This window comes from Rissa tridactyla, chromosome 3, assembly GCF_028500815.1.
Source record: "Rissa tridactyla isolate bRisTri1 chromosome 3, bRisTri1.patW.cur.20221130, whole genome shotgun sequence".
Lineage (NCBI taxonomy): Eukaryota > Metazoa > Chordata > Aves > Charadriiformes > Laridae > Rissa > Rissa tridactyla.
The window spans coordinates 4484368-4501212 of NC_071468.1; the positions used below are offsets into that span (position 1 = coordinate 4484368).

Consider the following 16845-nt stretch of genomic DNA (forward strand, 5'->3'; position numbering starts at 1 on the left):
TAGAGAGCCCGAGGGCTGTGACCACAGACGCGCTTGCTGTCTTTGCCCATCGCACATCATATCTGGGCTAAGCCTGAGGCATTTCAGACAATAGTTTGGCTCACAGGGCTCCCTGCTTACAGGGGCTGAAATACATTTACAAAGCGCTCTCAAGCCATTAACTGATTTAAGTAACATAAATATTCCTTTTTTTTCCTCAACAGTGGCTTATTTATTTTTTTTTCAAGGGGTTTTTAATCTCCCAGATGGGTCTAGGCTATATGTCCCCAAGATGTGCTCTTTAGATGCATTTTCAAAGCTTAAGCGTGTAACTTCATTTAAATCTGTGGTCTTCAATTTACCCTTGGGTTAAGTGTGAAGGCAGCAGCTGCACCACAAGATCTCTTACACTGCATGGATTTTCTGGTTTTTGTGTCATTGGGGTTTCATGAAAGAAGGAGTCATCTCCCTCTTTTTATACACTTACTAAGTCAGCACCGTGAAAGCAGTTCAGTCTTAAATATCTGAACTGAGCAATGTTGCTTACTGAAAACAAATTCTGTATCAGACACAGAATGGTTCCCATATTACTCTTAGGTCAAGAATGAAGACTCACTGGTTTTTCATCCACGAATTTAGATGACATAAAATACACAAGAAAGCAATGACTGCTTTAGATTTAAACTGGATTACATTCAAGTGACATTCATGCCCCATCCTGCTGACTTTACTTACAGGAGCAGTATCTATAAATATATAGTAAAGCATGTCAATATTTTTGATTGGAACTTAATTTTACTGATGAATTACTTCATTAGCAAGTATTGTTCTTGTCTTCCAAATATTCCCATTTCTAAAAATCCTCAAACATACATTTGCAGAAGGGACAGAAGCTAAGGGAGAGCTCTGCAAAAATAAAACCTGCTGAAAAAATAAAGGGGTTTTGGCTGATATTGGAGCATTTCTACCAAAACCTAAAACAATGGCTCTCCACTGGTGAATCTCAGAGCAGAGACACGTTTACTGTTTCCTAAACAGCTCCAGCAAACCCCTTGGGTGCACCATCTGCCTGAGACACCCAGCCTTGAACACTGACTGCCTGGCCACTTAAAAGTGTAAAAGCACCTTGTTCGGTGCTTTTCCCTATTTTACAATGCCTGATCTCACAGGCTTCACAGTGTACCACCTCCTAACTCCCTGTTTGAGGACATGGCCAGAAATCACCTGCCACCGCTGAATGTGCCTTTTGGGAGGACGTCTGCTGCCATCCCTCTTATTCAGGCATTTCCTCTGTGCCATAGACCGTGCTGGGCCAGATGTGCTCAGCGTTACGAGTTGTACACCCCCACCTCACTCTCATCACGGGCTTTGCCCCGTGGTCCTTGTCATGCTGCAGCTTCATAAGCAACGGTGCCGCTTGCTCCCGGGCTGCTGGGGGCTGAGTCTGAGTGAGTCATCTCTGCCATGCTCTGGAGGCAGCACTGCTGATCGTCGCCTGTCCTTGGGACAAGCTCTGCTCTCATTTAGAGAGATGGAAAAGCAGACTGTCTGCGCTGGAACCCAGAATTTCTCTGGATTTATGCTCAGGTGAACGAATGCAGATGTGCCTAAATAAATGGGAGTCCTGTGAAGGTAGAGGTTGGAAGGAAAATGCTGTTTTTCCGATGTAAAACAAGGACCATTTTAATGTTTAGAAGAATCAGATTGGCTGTCACTATTCATCCACTGCAAGGAATATTTTATTCCTTCATTTTGGCATGGCTCTTTATAAAGCCTCTGGTCTTAAAGGCCCAAAGTCACCCCATGTAGCTCCCAGTGATGGCAGAAAAAGGTTTAGGGATTTAAATGAAAAAAGAATTGAAGCTTTCATTGCCAGGCAGTGAGGCAAAATCCTCCTGCCTTCAGCTGTGTAGCACACACTCTGTTCCCCAGCTTGAAATCTGGAGCTGTAGGATATTGACAGTAATACTGCGGGAATATCCAAGCACAGTTCTGGGGAAATCTGCTATTTGTTGAATTCTGCAACTTGTTCGTGACCGGACTGTGATTGCTCTCGATGTCAGCTATTAATTTTTTTTTTGCTGAGTTTATTCTTGCCATCTCTTCTGGCAGCACGTGAATTGCTCTTGTCCCAGCTCACTGCTGTGGTTCATTGTCCAGCAGCTGAACGAGTGGGTTAATTTTTTTTTCAACACATGCTGTAGCCAAAGAGACCTCTTGGCTATGCTGTGTGTACACCTTCACATGCGATCCTCAATCTACGTAGCTCCAGGTGTGCTGATGACCTGGATGAATATAAGGCAGTCTGTTTTTCTGCTTTTGTTTGGGTTTTTTGAGTCCTGCTTTCTCCAGTAAAAACACTTCCGTGCTACTACAGTGAATGTCCCCTCTTGCTGTCAGCAGTAGTTGTACCTGCATACCTCAGAGATCTGTGCATTAAATATAAAGGGTTTTAATGGGAATCCCCACATACCTCTATGCCGCAAGCTAGTTGGCACATCAGCTTCCCCGTAGCCAGGCTGCTGGGGCCAAGAATCAGTCAATTGTTTATCTTCCTTACGCGATCAAATTTAATCTCATGTTGTATTGTTCGGGAGAGCTCTGTAAATCTCATGTAACCCCATAGGACCCACCCAGCTCATGTCTTTCCCACGTCTTTCCCACAAAGACTGTATCACAGCCTATTTCAATACATTCGTCTCCCTCAATGAGAACACAAACTTCAGCAGGGAAAAGGGGGAGCTCTTGCAAAATCTTTTAAGTTCTGACCTTTCAGGGCTACCATCTGTGCGTTGACGAGATTCAACCAATAACGATGCAACCATAAGACCCAGGGAAGGGGCAACATTCCCACAAGGAACTGGAAAACCTTCTACTCCCAAACACAAATTGAAACGAAAACGTTAGAAACCAAACTAGACCACCTTATGTACCACGGCAGGCCTTAATTCCTTCAGAAACATGTGCAAACTGAATAAAAAGAACTAGCTAAATAAAAATCCCCACGCAGAGAGAAAGATTTTGATCCTCTGTTAAAACAGTTTGAGCGGAAAGGATTTTGCAGCCTCTCTGTTAATCTGCCTATCACGTGGTTGAAAGCGATGCCCTTGAGGAACTATCTAGCCTGTTGTTGAATTGATTGGTCAACAAAAAAAGAAAGGAGAAAAAAAAGGAATAGAAGTTGTGCTCTTGTATTAGTACAGCTAAATCCCTGCCTGCAAGTCTGGGTAATCTGCAGTGTAGGAGCGTGCTGGGGTTTTTTCATCGGTCTGTGGAGGCTGAAATGGACTTCAGAGGAAAGATAGGTTTCTAAATCAGCCGCGTGAGCCTGTAATAAATAATGAGGAGTTCTCATACCCTGTACCAGGGAAAGCCAGTGTGCGTCTGTGCCCTTGGCCTCTTCGAATTTATTTTACTGATTCCTGGGAAATGAGTAGCAGCCAGGAATTAGTTGTAGGTGTGAATCAGAAAGCAGCAGTGGCCTTTGAAAATGAGTGAATAAGTTTTGCATATCCGTGGGGTACTATTACGCATTCCTGTGGCTAATATAATTTGTTACTTAGCCTAGAAATGTCAGATGCTTTCAATATTTGACTGCTACAACTGTAAGTGCATTGTAAGTATACATTTTAAACAGCCATTCACAATTTATCAGTTTTGGTATAAATATTCACCAGCAATGAACAGTGGATATGACACTAGGATCTTCGCGTTTAATCTCCCAGTCGTGCCCAGTGAGGGGAGCAGCCAGATCCTCTCCCTTTTCTGAATGGGATCTGCAAAACTGCAGGTTTTTGGGAGCGGGTATGGGCTGGTAATGGGTCCAGTTTCACTTCAGGGAGATGAGCTGTTCAATGGCAGCAAAATTTTTTGTCCTTGTGACTTTATAAAGGAGCCTTGAAATAATCAAATGTAGATCTGTAAAAGACTTATTGGCATAAAATTGGGCTCCCAGGCCTTTTTGCCATATAAACTGCATTTTAAAAAGATATTTTCCTGTGCATTTTACATACTCACGTCACGCGTATCACCTATGTATAAACAGAGAATGAGGGTAGTTAAAAACCAAGTAGGGTTCTTTCTTTTTATAATGTGGCTGTGGCTTTTTCTTTTTCTTTCTTGGAAGGAAGGAAGCTTTTCAAAGCTCATGGATTTTCTTCAGCTTTAACTCGTACTTCCACAGTTTAAGTTCCCAGTGGAGACTATGGCACTTTTTGCCATAGTAGAGGAGAGGAGCAGGGGATAGGGCTAGGCTGCCTTGGGCATGCAGAAAGTGAGCCCTGAGCCAAGAGCGTGGCTGTTGGTCTGCAAACCAGAAAACATCCTTGGGGGTAACTCAGAGCACCCTCTGAAAGGTCAACCTCCTTCATTTTTCCTTTTATTTGTCCATTATTAAAGCTCCATTGCCCTAGAGAAAATCCATTGACAGTATTGGAGAGGTGCACATGGTCTCCTGAACTCCTTTCAGACATATTTTGGATAGCAGTTCCTTGAAGCTTTGACTCAGGCCTATAAACTCTTGTGCCTTTTCTATTTCACGTATGGTGTTGCATTTCCACCTCACAGTGCCCTCATCACAAATGCCTGCATGCACAGGGGAAAAACCTCAAGTTGGCAAGCTCCCTTCCTTCTTGCTACCTGCTTCAAACGCTGTATGATATAATGAACAGAAGGAGGGACAGACAGAGAGATTCATATATGGACAATGAAAATATTTCTTTAAAGATAGGGCCCCGTCTCTTTAATTTGAAAAAGGAAAGCATGTGAATAATCAGCGATAACCAAGACTCTCAAAGACAATGAGACCTTTTCTTTAACATCTTTGCTGTACCTCATAGCTGAAAAAAATCACCCTTCTTTTGTTAAAAATCCCATTCTACAAATAACATCATCAGACCAGTTTCATAATGCTTCTATTTTGTCAGCTGCTGATTTGACTCTGGCGACTTAGTCAAGGAAGATTTCTGCTAAAAATATATTGGTCCATTGGTTGAAACATGGCCACACTTTTACCACCAGGTAGAATGAAAGGAAAAGGTGAATATTATAAACATAATGAATTGCTTTGTTTACCATAGGTACAAGGCAGTAGAGGAAAGTTGTCTATTTAGATCCTTAATACCCTCACGATGGCAGTGTATAGAATTTTACTCCCCTATTAAAATGTTTATATGTAGCAATAATTGCATTAATTGTCTTTCATTCATTTTTCTTAAACTTAAGGTCACAGCTGCATAAGCCAGAATCTACACTACCAACTCTTGCTAGAAGATGGTGTCTTTTGGCATCACACATTTGCCTCAGTGTCCACACAAATGCGCCGAAAACCACTGAAACTTACCCACAAAAGCCCCAGTGAAGCCACAGCCCTTTGGCCCAGCAGCCAAGTGCGTGCGTGTTCCTCTGGCAAGGCAATACTGCGTTTACAACGGTGCTGAGAGAGTAAAAAGAGCATAAAACTAAGACCGAACATTGAGGAGTGAAGGAGTGGTGCTTGTGCAGCACTCAATTCAACAAATACACAGTAATCAAGTCCTGTTCAGCGCAGGAAAAGTAAGTCCTTACTGGTGTAATACAGCTCAGGGGCAGGGGTCAGTGTGAGTCCTGGACTGCGATGAAATCTCACAAACATAAACCGTGCAGAAAGAAATGAAATGTTGTCTGCCTGAATCTGCTGATAGCTGTAACAAAGACCATCAGGGGAACACCTTATTCCTCTCTATGGCTTTGAAATCAAAACTATGACAACACTGATGCTGGTGGTATTAGCTACGTCACTGCCAATCTTTTAAACTAAAATATTTGGTTATTGTTCTTTCACCACAAAATCTTTTGCCATATTTTCCCCTCTACCAAAATCATCAGCCATTCCATACTAAGCTTGTAAAAGCACTAGTTACACTGACAACTCATCCAGTCCTAAAAGCATCAGGATTAGTAAAGAAGAGATAGAATCAAATTAACCATTTTTAACGTACAAATGAAGAATCCTGTAGCTGTTTTAATGACTGAGTTATTCACTGTTCCATTCAATTAATTAAAAAAAAATCACTTTTAAGTTAAATAAAATTACCACAAAATTTCCCCCTAACTTGCAGACTTCCACAAAATACAGCAGAAATTAGCTCTACTTTGTGCTAGAGGCCAATGCAAATGTGCTCTCTTTTCTTCTTGTAATACTTGTGGGTTTCCTTTCTATCATCCATTCAGCCTTCTTCAGCTGTCTGTCTGCTTTCTTGGATCATTTTGAATTTTCTGCCATTGATTTGGTCTGCACACAATATCAGCGTGTGTAACTCTTCTGAGACGGCGGCATTTTGCACTGACTTTGCAAAGGCAGAGAAGACTTAGACAGTGTTGAGGCAATGAGGAGTGAGGCCATTTGAACAACCACTCCTATTGAATGCTCTCTTGCAGAAACTCAATTCACTTTCTATGTTGCCAAAGGGTCTGCTCCTCTCGATTTATGAAGGTACGGAGAAAGACCCTTCACCCACGAACACAAACCCACAGCAGCCGGTTGGTTGCCACCATGCTGATGTGTGAGACGTCCCCACTGGCAGGACTAAGAGCAAAAGAATGAGCAGACAGGGCTGTTACTGTAATTTTCTCATGCCACATTACCTGTTGTGAAGCGGAAGCACTCCTGACTCACAGACACTAACTGCAGCACCAGGGGGTAGCTAATAGGCACAGACACAGTTCATCTTCTGTATTACGGTGACTTTATAAGGTTGAATCGGATTGATTCAGCCTCTGTGGGAGAGATGTGAGTGAACAGGCTGCTGCTCGCTGCCCACTGACTTCCCAGGCTGTGATCGACCCCTTTCCTGAAGCCCACTGAAAGCAGGTGTCTCATACCACCTGCAAAATCTCTGGACTTCACAATCATTGTCTGTAAGCAACTCTTAAACAGTGAGGTAAAGGAACAATAACGCTTTGTGCAGACAGGCGCTTAACACCTTTGCTGCTACAAGCCAAGGGTGGATGCAGGTCCCACTTACCTTCCCGGGAAATCTGTGCCTGCCTTTGGCCCACACTGTGTCACTGCCCTCACCCCAAAAAGATCATTTGGGTTTGGGGCGCTCAGCAGAGGTGACATTTAACTTAGACCAGGAGGTGGGAGAGAGGCTTGGATGCGTATGTGAAGGCAGAGGGCTGGACCAGGAGCTGTGGGCATTCTTGAGAAGATTGTGCAGAGGGAACAGTTTCTTTCTACAAACCTAGGAACAGCAAAGACTTATATAGGAGCTTTCCAGTATCTGAAGGGGGCCTACAACAAAGCTGGAGAGGGACTTTTTACAAGGGACAGGAAGTGACAGGAAGTGACAGGAAGAGGAGTAATGGTTTCAAACTGGAAGAAGGTAAATTTAGATTGCATATCAGGAAGAAATTCTTTCCTGTGAGGGTGGTGAGCCCCTGGCCCAGGTTTCCCAGAGAAGCTGTGGCTGCCCCATCCCTGGAGGTGTTCCAGGCCAGGTTGGACGGGGCTTGGAGCAACCTGGTGTAGTGGGAGGTGTCTCTGCCCAGGGCAAGGGGGTTGGAACTGGGTGATCTTTAAAGTCCCTTCCAACCCAAACCATTCTATAATTCTATGAAATGCAACAGGACTCATGCAGCCTAGTGGGAACTCCTTTATGCTCTCCAGGAAAATCTGCCATGCAGTTTGCTTATTCCTTGCTGTCTTCTAAATTCCTCAATAAATGTCTTGCAATAATTCCATTTTATTTTTATATTCCATTTATCAATCCATTTATTTACCTAAGAGAAACAGAAGGGGGCCGGTAGAGCCCCATAAACATCTGGCACAAAAGCATTTAAGATGCCACGCACTCCTGTTCTATGTCTGCACACAGACCCACATGCCCACGCTCTGCTGTTCCCCCTCCACACACCGCCAGTGTCTACAAGCATGTTGTTGGCCGGTAGCTCCACCTGCAAGCCTGACGCCACTAATGGCAGCGGTGAAACCTCCTCCAACTTGAAATGGGGCGTGACTGTCACCCCTCGCTTCTAAAATTGGCCTTTAATCAGATTTAGTAGCTTAAAGAAACACAGGTTGGAATATAACCAAAGAGAAGAGAGGCTGACTGCTTCATATTGCTGCAGTGGTAGTGAGTGAGTATTTTGAGGAAGACCTGAACAAATTCAGGGTGTGAGTTTCACTGAAAATCATGACACAGTCAGAAATCTCATCCTCCAGCTGAGCAGATACCTTTTGTTTTTCTCCCAGGTTCTGGCCACAGAATGTAAATAGCTCTATCATGAGTCAAGACATTTTCTTTAATCCTCTCTAATAATACCTGGATTTCTTGTCCTGAGCCACCAAGATCCCGCTATGCAAATGGCAAGTGAGGTTGTAGGATATTTTTGAGTAGGTATCTCCTGGAGGGATGGGGAAGCACTGAGCCCTTCGAGCAAAGCCCGTATCCTCATTTAAAATACTCTGTGAAATCTCAGCCACCTTTTTCCAGAGAAGACTAATTCAAACTGGAACCAATATAACCAACAGCTGCTAGGATAATCAGGACAACAGTCCATCTACCAAGAAAGGATGAACAGAATCTGATCTTTCATGTCAAAAGAAATGCTGAAAAAGGTTATGACTGCTGTTTATATACCTCATAAAGAGAGAGAAGGAGAGAGCAGGGAAGGAGAGAAACTATTTAAGCCACAGGACAAGACCAGCACAGGAACAAGCTGCTATCTTCTGGCTGTGAATTAATTTATGCTAGAAGTGAAATATTCTCTGGATGCTGGAGAAGTGAGGGTCTGGTCTCAGAACTAGTGCTAACACAATAAACTTCAGGAATCATAGGACATTGCTTGTGAAATTTTAAATGAAGCTGTACGAGGCAGCTACCTGTGATAGCAGGGAATTAGACTCACAGCAGCCTGTTCAGTCCAGGTCTCTGTTCTGTATCCTCCGTGGTGCCAGCAGCTCCCTCCAGACAAGGTGCCCAATCCTGGTATGAGGGTTTCATTCTTCACCCTGCACCACTCTGGCTGGTTGTTCTCCCAGACAGAAAAAACCCAAACATTTTTGCCTGCAATGTTTTTCTGTTGCTGTCGGAAAGAAAGAAAGAAAAAAAAAAAAAACCCCAAGGGAAAAATGTGTGGGTAGATAGCTGTAGAAATGACTGCAAAGAGATAACACATTGAAAGGTTTATTTTCCAAAGCAGTTTTGTTAGCAGTGAAATGGGTAGAAAGTCAAGTTGTTATTACTCTGAAGTGAAATTGTTACAAAATGGCTGCTCTGTGCTTCTTTTTTTTTTTCCGCGCAGGAGCCTGCTAAAGCAACACACACATGTCGGAGCCTCATAAAACCGCAATGTTGTCTGACAACTGACAGGACAACAACGACTTGCTTTGTATTGGGATGGGGTGGCTCCAGGCATTTTCTTTTATGGCTGCCTGTTCCTCTCCAAGATCTCAACGGCAACTTTTCCCACCTGCCGTTGCCCCTGGCTGCAGTGCCTGGGGGAAGCGTGGGATGTATCACTCATAGCCTCCTGATTTGCAGAAACCGGAGGCACGGAGCGGTTGTGTCAACACAACTTGTCTGCTGCACTGCAACTGTGTGTACACACAATCACGCTCATTTACCCGGTAATGATCAGGGGGTTTGCCAGGGGTAGCGGTGCCCGCCTTCACAAGAAGTATAATTCCCCTGCTAGCACATTTACGTTGCGGAATTGCATTCACACTAAGAAATCATTTTGTTCAGCTTTTTCTTTGGTCATTATAGCAACACAAACCCATAGGACAACTACTTTCTAATGCATTCAGCAAATAGTCAGGAGTCACAATTTTGTTTAATTATACTTCAAAAGCTTCATTTTGGCCTCTGACTGGAGAGTTCTCGTTCCAGCTAGGTATGGGTTCTGGCACAGAGATGCAGCATGAGAATACATCGTGCTCACTAGCATTTATCCAAAAGCCCCCATTGTCCTGCACCACATACATCCCCAAACCGAGTACCAGTCCATGCCCTGAAACACCTGCAACTTATGCAGGAAAAAAAATGGGATAAGATAGGAAGGAAAAGAAGAATTTTATCCATATTGCGTAGATGTGAGACAGATTCAGTTGTTAAACATGGAGCAGCAGTCCCATCAGAGGGTATCCAAGACATCTGCACGATGCTGACAGATACAGTCAGCAGCAGGAAACCAAATACCTACAGCATCTCACGTAGCTCTATCTGCAGGCAACGCAAGCAAGCCCGGAGAGTAAAATAAGTTGTCTAAGGCGATGCAGGAAGACAGTGACAAACTAGGAATTGCCTGTTTCTCCTGAATTCAGATTTGCAAGATCTCAGCGCCTGTCTTTTCCAAAGTCACTCCCTGACAAGCCCTCACCAGCAGGCATTATTCTTTACTGAATATCAAGCGAAAACCAGAGTGAAATTTGTTATCTCTGTACTCCATCAGCCTGGGCTGTGGAGCTGGGCCCAAAGGCTTGCAAGCAACACACTGTGGGACAGCAACGGAAGAGAGATGAGCTGTCTGAGCCACAGGTTAACGTTAACATATCCTATGGAAACGCAGAGGCAGCTTTTTGGCTTGATCAGTAACACCAACATAACAAAGGTGTTTCTTCGTAAATGAGAACTTTGCCGAAAATCTTGTGAATAGATTACATCCAGGCAATAGGCTGTGCTGAGTTGATCTAAGAAGCAGATGTTCCTCAAGATTTATTTCAGAGCTATTTAAAATTTAAATCTAAATAACAAATTTGAGTAATTTTTCATTGTTACATTTTATGCAATAGCATAAAATCTTTAAATAGGATTTTTCATTACAAAATCAGCTGATTTGTTCTCCGAGTGCTTTCAAATCAATTAAAATACAATAAGAGCAAAAGCAGGAAATGCTTCTGTTATAGACGGATTTAATTGTGGTGAGTGCTGGGTGAAATGGAGATGACAGAAGTCAAAACCCAGAAGAGTTACAGCTTGTGAGGGCCGTTGCTGAGAGCCCACGATCTGTAAAAGCTATGCTCCCAACTCCCTGAAATAATTTCTCAGCAGCTGGTGCTTGTCTCACTGAATGTGGGCAGCACACACACGCCTTTCTTGGCTTTCTGTTGGGATTTGCCTTCAAACAGTACATCCTCAGTTTCAGGGGGAGCCTGCTGGTGTCAGCAACACACACAGGTACTGGTATCTAAACATCCTTTTGCAGCAGGTTCTCACTTTCGATATCATTTCATTCCCTACCAGTGTTCATTGGCAATTTCTGGTCTAGACTGATCTTTGGGATTAATACCGGTGCATTTCTTGTAAGCCAGCTGCAAAAAGCTCATCTAGGGAAGGCTGGTGAAGGTGGTGAAGGACATGGCCAACGCAGTGGGCAGCTGAGCTCTAGATAGCTCTCTGCTGGGCAGTGATAGGTGTCAAGGACATCCAGCAGAGAAAACGATGTTCATCTTGAGAGGAGGATCCTATACAGCCCCAGAACTGCCTTGTGCCTGGCTCCGTCGTGGCTGAACCTGCCTTGAACAGCACCCAGGGAGCCGACCGAATGGCTGCAAGCCAACACTGGGGAGCAAGGATCACCTCTTTCATCTGTAGCAGAACTTCATCTCTCCCTTTGACAGCATGTGTTTCTCCTTCTGCCAACGACCAGATTAAAAATGAAAGGAGAATAGCTGCAAACCAAGATCCAGCTTTAAATGGCTCAAGATCCATCCTGAGAGGGTTGATCCAAAGTGTCTCTTTGTGTTTTCTGTGGCTCTACTAAAGCCACACCACTGCGGTAACGCTCTTTCAATCCTACAAGAAAGAAGCATAAAGCGTGGTATTGACCGACTCGGACTTTTTTAGGAGAATACGCCAATGCAGTCATCCTCTGGCTACAAATATCCACAAGAAGAATAGATGTGTCCTTTAATAACAGGGAGAGTGCTTAAAAAAGAACACTTTATTGCAGTGTTGCCTTCACCACAGTAAATTGCAGCATTTTCATTTTCCTGTATTTATTGCATTGAAGTGTTTATATCACTGTGAAGCAAATATTTGCTTCCAAAGGTCACTCATTGTATCTCTCTTCCTCTGGGGATATATGTAGGTCTCTCTTAGGCTTCAGTATAACTCCATAAGGATATATAATGTTCTCACTGTGAGATTCTTTATTGCATCTGAATGCTACTAAAATAGCAGATGCAGAATTCAAAGTATAATAGCCAATGGGTTTCCATTAGCCACTCTCTCTTTGTATTTTTCTTTAACCCTTACTCTGTTTTTGTGCTACTGTATGAGCACCGGCATAATGTATAAGACTGGCTCACAGAGAATTTGATGTAAGTCACCCAAGTTCCTGAAGTGACTTGCGCTCTCTAGAAGACACAGAACACAGCTTGGTACATGATCTACACAGTTTTTTGTAACCGTGTTTGGACTTTTATCTCCTTTTAAGAGAGCATCGTGCATGTTTCTGTGTGAACCCAGAGGATTTTTGTTTTCTTTATTGAAATGGAAAAACCAAGGTCCTTGTGAAATTTTGAGCTTGCATTTGTTTATACAATTATTGCAAGTAGAAACACAAATCAACTGAGTGCGTGCAAGTGGCTGTAACTTCTGTAGGAACTATTTTTTTTTTTTAATCAAGGTTTTAGATCTAAAGAGATTAACATATTACATCACAACTATTGTTTTCTCATCTGTCATCTGCGCAGTGACTGTAGACAAAGTAAAAGGTAGTTTATGTTGAAAGTACAAGAGTACATTTTGGAGAGGTTATTTCCAGTCAACTTGGGGGTTCCTATGGCAATTACAGGATTTTGATACTTGGTTCAAATCAGCTTGAATGAGAACAGAATGCAAAAGATTAGCTATTTTCAAAAATAAAAATTCCACAAGGAATTTATTCCCCAAAGTCCTCAATAGTATCTGTGGTCTGCTTCCGTTTTACTAAAAGAGTTGCGGGTTTCAAAGGCACCAAAGACAGACTTCATGCTTTTGAAAGTCCATCTGGTAATTAGTGTGAGCAAATCCGTTATGGTTTACCTTTTCTTGGCCATTCCTGTAATCATTCTGTTTCAATGTTTTAATACATCAAGAGGACTACATATAGGTGTTCCTAAGAGACACCATGGAGGGAAAACTGTTCATTCGCACTCTAGAGAAAGAATTCCCTTTAAAACATATAAATCCTCTCTCTACAGGATTTTATTGGTAACAGGGTTTGTTGTTGGAAATTCATGATGCTAGAATGGAATTTCAGCCTAAATGGGGCTTTTCAAGGAAAATACTATCTCTAATCTGTCCTATTCCACATTTTGAACTGCAAAATCTGCAAAAAACTCAAACCCGTCCACGGCCACCTGCAAAACATAGGCAGTTTATCATACTGTGTGCAAATGAGTAACTGTTATTGATTCTTGAGCACGGTTTTCTATTAAATAAAGTTGAATCAGCACTGCTGCGGGGCACTTTTGTTTATAACTAAAACTTGATGTAAAATGACTTGTCTGGAAGAATGCTTTTCGCTATTCCTCAATCCATTCTAAGTGCTTTACAAATACCAAACAATCTCAATAAACCTGTCAAGTTCGATCACTTGCTACAAAACATCTCTCTGGTTACAACCTCTGACATTTTTTTTAGCTTGATGCAAAAAGGATGCGTCTGTCACTAAGATGCCAACTGATGGTTCTAACTAACCGGGAAGGATAACTCTAAAGAGAAACACAAAGTTTCTCCACTTTGTTTCTTTTCTTTGCACCACCCAAGACCACTGCTGGCTCAGGATCAAAAATTAATAAGTAAAAGATCAAAAGTCAGGCTGGAAAATACTTGAGGACTGAATTTTCTGTGCAATTTTTATTATCTGCAGTGACTGACAAACAGACTGTTATTATTTGTTATTGTCAGTAGAAGTACTCGTCTCACCTTCACTCGCTTCAGGTCTGTAATCATTCAGCTCGCATTGGATATGCTTAGAGACCGAACCAAACCCCCTGTTAGCATCCCATCCTCCCACTGATGCATCGCCTCCCACTTTACAGCTAGTAAATAGCTACCAGATAGACATAGCGCAAAACCAGTTCCGTGCCCCTCACAGTTAGATGTATGTACCAATTAGATCAGTCCGAAGTCATGTCTAAATTGTCCTGATTTTTGCTAAAGATCAGTGCTGTTATTCTGCCAGCACAAGTGTAGCAAGGGATCCAGGCAGAGGAGAATATTTTAACTAAATATTCTAAACTAGGTCTGCAGACTTACTCCTGGTATTCTGTCGCAGAGGCTGTGCCAGAAATATTTAAATGCTGAGTTTTGCCTCAATCCGGGAAAAAATACAGTTTGTGAAGCAGTGACCGGTGCTAGAGCCAGCCTGTGCCAAGTGGGACAGGAGTTCGGAGAGTGATTCTTTACTGAAGTAATTTATTTTTATCCCAGCTGAGCACACTCCGTTTGCTGATCAGGAGCAGTGTCTTCCTGAAGCTGCATGATGTGCCCCGAAAGGCAGTGCAAGTGCAGCAGCAGGGTGGGAAGGCTGGGGTGGCCTTGTGAGTGTCCCCACACTTTCCCATGCCCTTCAGGAGGAGACTGATCCTGTTCATCTTTTCCGCCTAATCCTCAGAGCATGCCATTTTTTGTAAAGCCTGTTTACTGCTGTTTGTGAGCATCCTTGAAGTGCCTGATACCAGTCTGAGTAGTAGCCATGAAATTAAGCTCCCTGTTTGCATCAGCCAGGGCTGCAGATGAGTTGCTTAAGCTTGGTCCTTCGCACTGCCGTGACCATGCAGCTGGCAGAACCGGGTGGGTTTCTTCTCCAGCATACATTTGGGCTCCTAAGCGTTGTGTGACCCATCACAAAATGTCAGTCTCCCTCTGACAAGGATGCAGCGATGTGCTCAGCGATGAAAGTGAGATGCTGTACCAGTAGCTGCAGGGCTGACTTTTCGAGATGGATTTCTTCCTGCTGTGGCTTCAAAGAGGAAAAGCAACCACGAGCGAGGGCACAGCTAATGCAAAAGCATGAAGGTCACATATTCCCTCTTAGATAAGAAAACCAGCAAATACGTTGTTGAAGCTGCAGAGGAAATGCAAGGGGCTGTCTGCTTTCCTTATACATTTCTAAGCAAACAGGGTGTGATCCAGGAAATTTCTCTGCCCCTCAGCTGTACCTGTTCAGCCCATACTCCCCTGGTCCTGACAGTGAGCGCTGTCAAAGCGAGGAACAGATATATCTCCAATAGATAGTAAACTTCCATTTAAACAGAGTTATTTTTGTTAAAATTTTAGAGCCAAGCTCTGCCCTGACTTATCTTGTTTCATAAAGGCTGTGCGTATTGCAAAGACAGGACAGAAAATAGCCCCTGGGATTTTGCCTTCTTAGAGCAGCTTTGCTGAAATGGGCTGCTTTTGTCCTCTTTCTGTAATTGAGGATGATGGCATGTGCTTTATGGCTGTTTATTTGCAGTCCCCCACAACTTCCCCACCTCCTCTGCACCTGGGATTAGGGTTTCCTGCAATGAACAAATCTAACATTCAGTGAGCAGTAATTTGTGATGTGCTGTGCCTTGAATCAAGCAAAGAAATAAGCCAGTGTTGTTGTTATAAAGACGTGACAGATGGTAGGAGGACCCGCCTTTCTTAATCAAGTCATGCTCAGTAATCAGAGCTAGCTCGAATTCGTAACAAAAAAGAAACCCTACCCAAATGAGGATTAATGGGCTACATCCTGATCTCTGGTTAGGATGAGCTCAGTGGCCTCGTTCTGTATTGAGAGGCAGAAGTTCAGGATCTGACCCTCTTTGGGGAGAAGTTGAAAATACCAGTTAGGTCTTTTAGTCACTTCCCCTGAAACGAAGGATTCTCCCAGGTCGACAACACCCAATCTACCTGTAAATATTGTTTCAGAGTCTGAACTAGAGCATGGCAGACGAGTCATTAGCTGATAAAAATCTGCAAAGTTTCATTGCCTTTAATTTCATTGCAGATATGTTACCTCAGTGCCTGGCCCTCCAAGCGATGCAGATGAAATATAGGACATGAGGGGCATAGACTTAACCTTGAGCTCCTTCAAGTTAAGACTTTTAATTTTAGAGAAGAATGAATGGGTTTCTGGTAGCAAATAACAGCTCCTGAATCTCCAGCTTTGATACGGGTAGCATTTGAAAGGTTAAGAAAAAAAGAAGGATTTTCCTCAAAGAACATGACAAGGATACCTTGTTCTTCGTAAGTGATTAATAATACAGGAATAAAGCACCACCTTGAAAAATCCTGTGTGCTCTCTACTATATAGGAATTGCTATCCAGAACAAAAGAGTTTGGGTGAGGGCACTCGTAATAAAAGCACTTTTGTGGGACTGACATTTAAGCGCAATTCAGTGAGTCAAGGAGCGTAACCACACTGTTTCTTTCCCTTTTCGCTGTCTTCCAGGCTCACAAGCAGCTGAGCACAAATCCCTGATCGGCAGCTTCCACGAACACACCCACAGCTAAAATGGCGGAAGACGCTGATATGCGCAATGAGTTGGAAGAAATGCAGCGGCGTGCCGACCAGCTTGCTGATGAAGTGAGACCGATAGCTAAACTGGAAACTTGGGGTCGGGGTTGGCATTTTTAGACACATGCAGAAATAGAAGCTAATCCGGCAAAGGATTTCTAGGCCTGATTCTGTTTTCTGTCAGCTTTACACTGAAAGCAGAATTGGAAAAGAAATGAGCTGGGGTAAAATTTAATGTCATGTTTAGTCTAGATTAAGGCATTTATTGATGGTGAGTTTGATTTAGGCATTAGAGTCTGCATCAATTTAACTGCCCTCAGAGCAAAAAGCAGCAATTTAATATTTTCTGAGGGTTCCTTCAATTTCCCAAACCTACTAAATATTAGAAGTCACCAATTAGGTCTCTGA

General features: G+C 43.1%; 1 protein-coding gene across 1 annotated transcript in view; it reads left to right on the top strand.

Moving 5' to 3' along the window:
* The window catches only part of SNAP25 (synaptosome associated protein 25), a 62353-nt gene that overhangs the window by 18368 nt on the left and 27140 nt on the right, over positions 1-16845 (top strand). Inside the window, exon 2 of the mRNA XM_054196767.1 lies at positions 16372-16506. Within this exon, the coding sequence (XP_054052742.1) occupies positions 16435-16506 (72 nt within the window). The 5' untranslated portion in view covers positions 16372-16434. The remainder of the gene's footprint in view (positions 1-16371; positions 16507-16845) is intronic.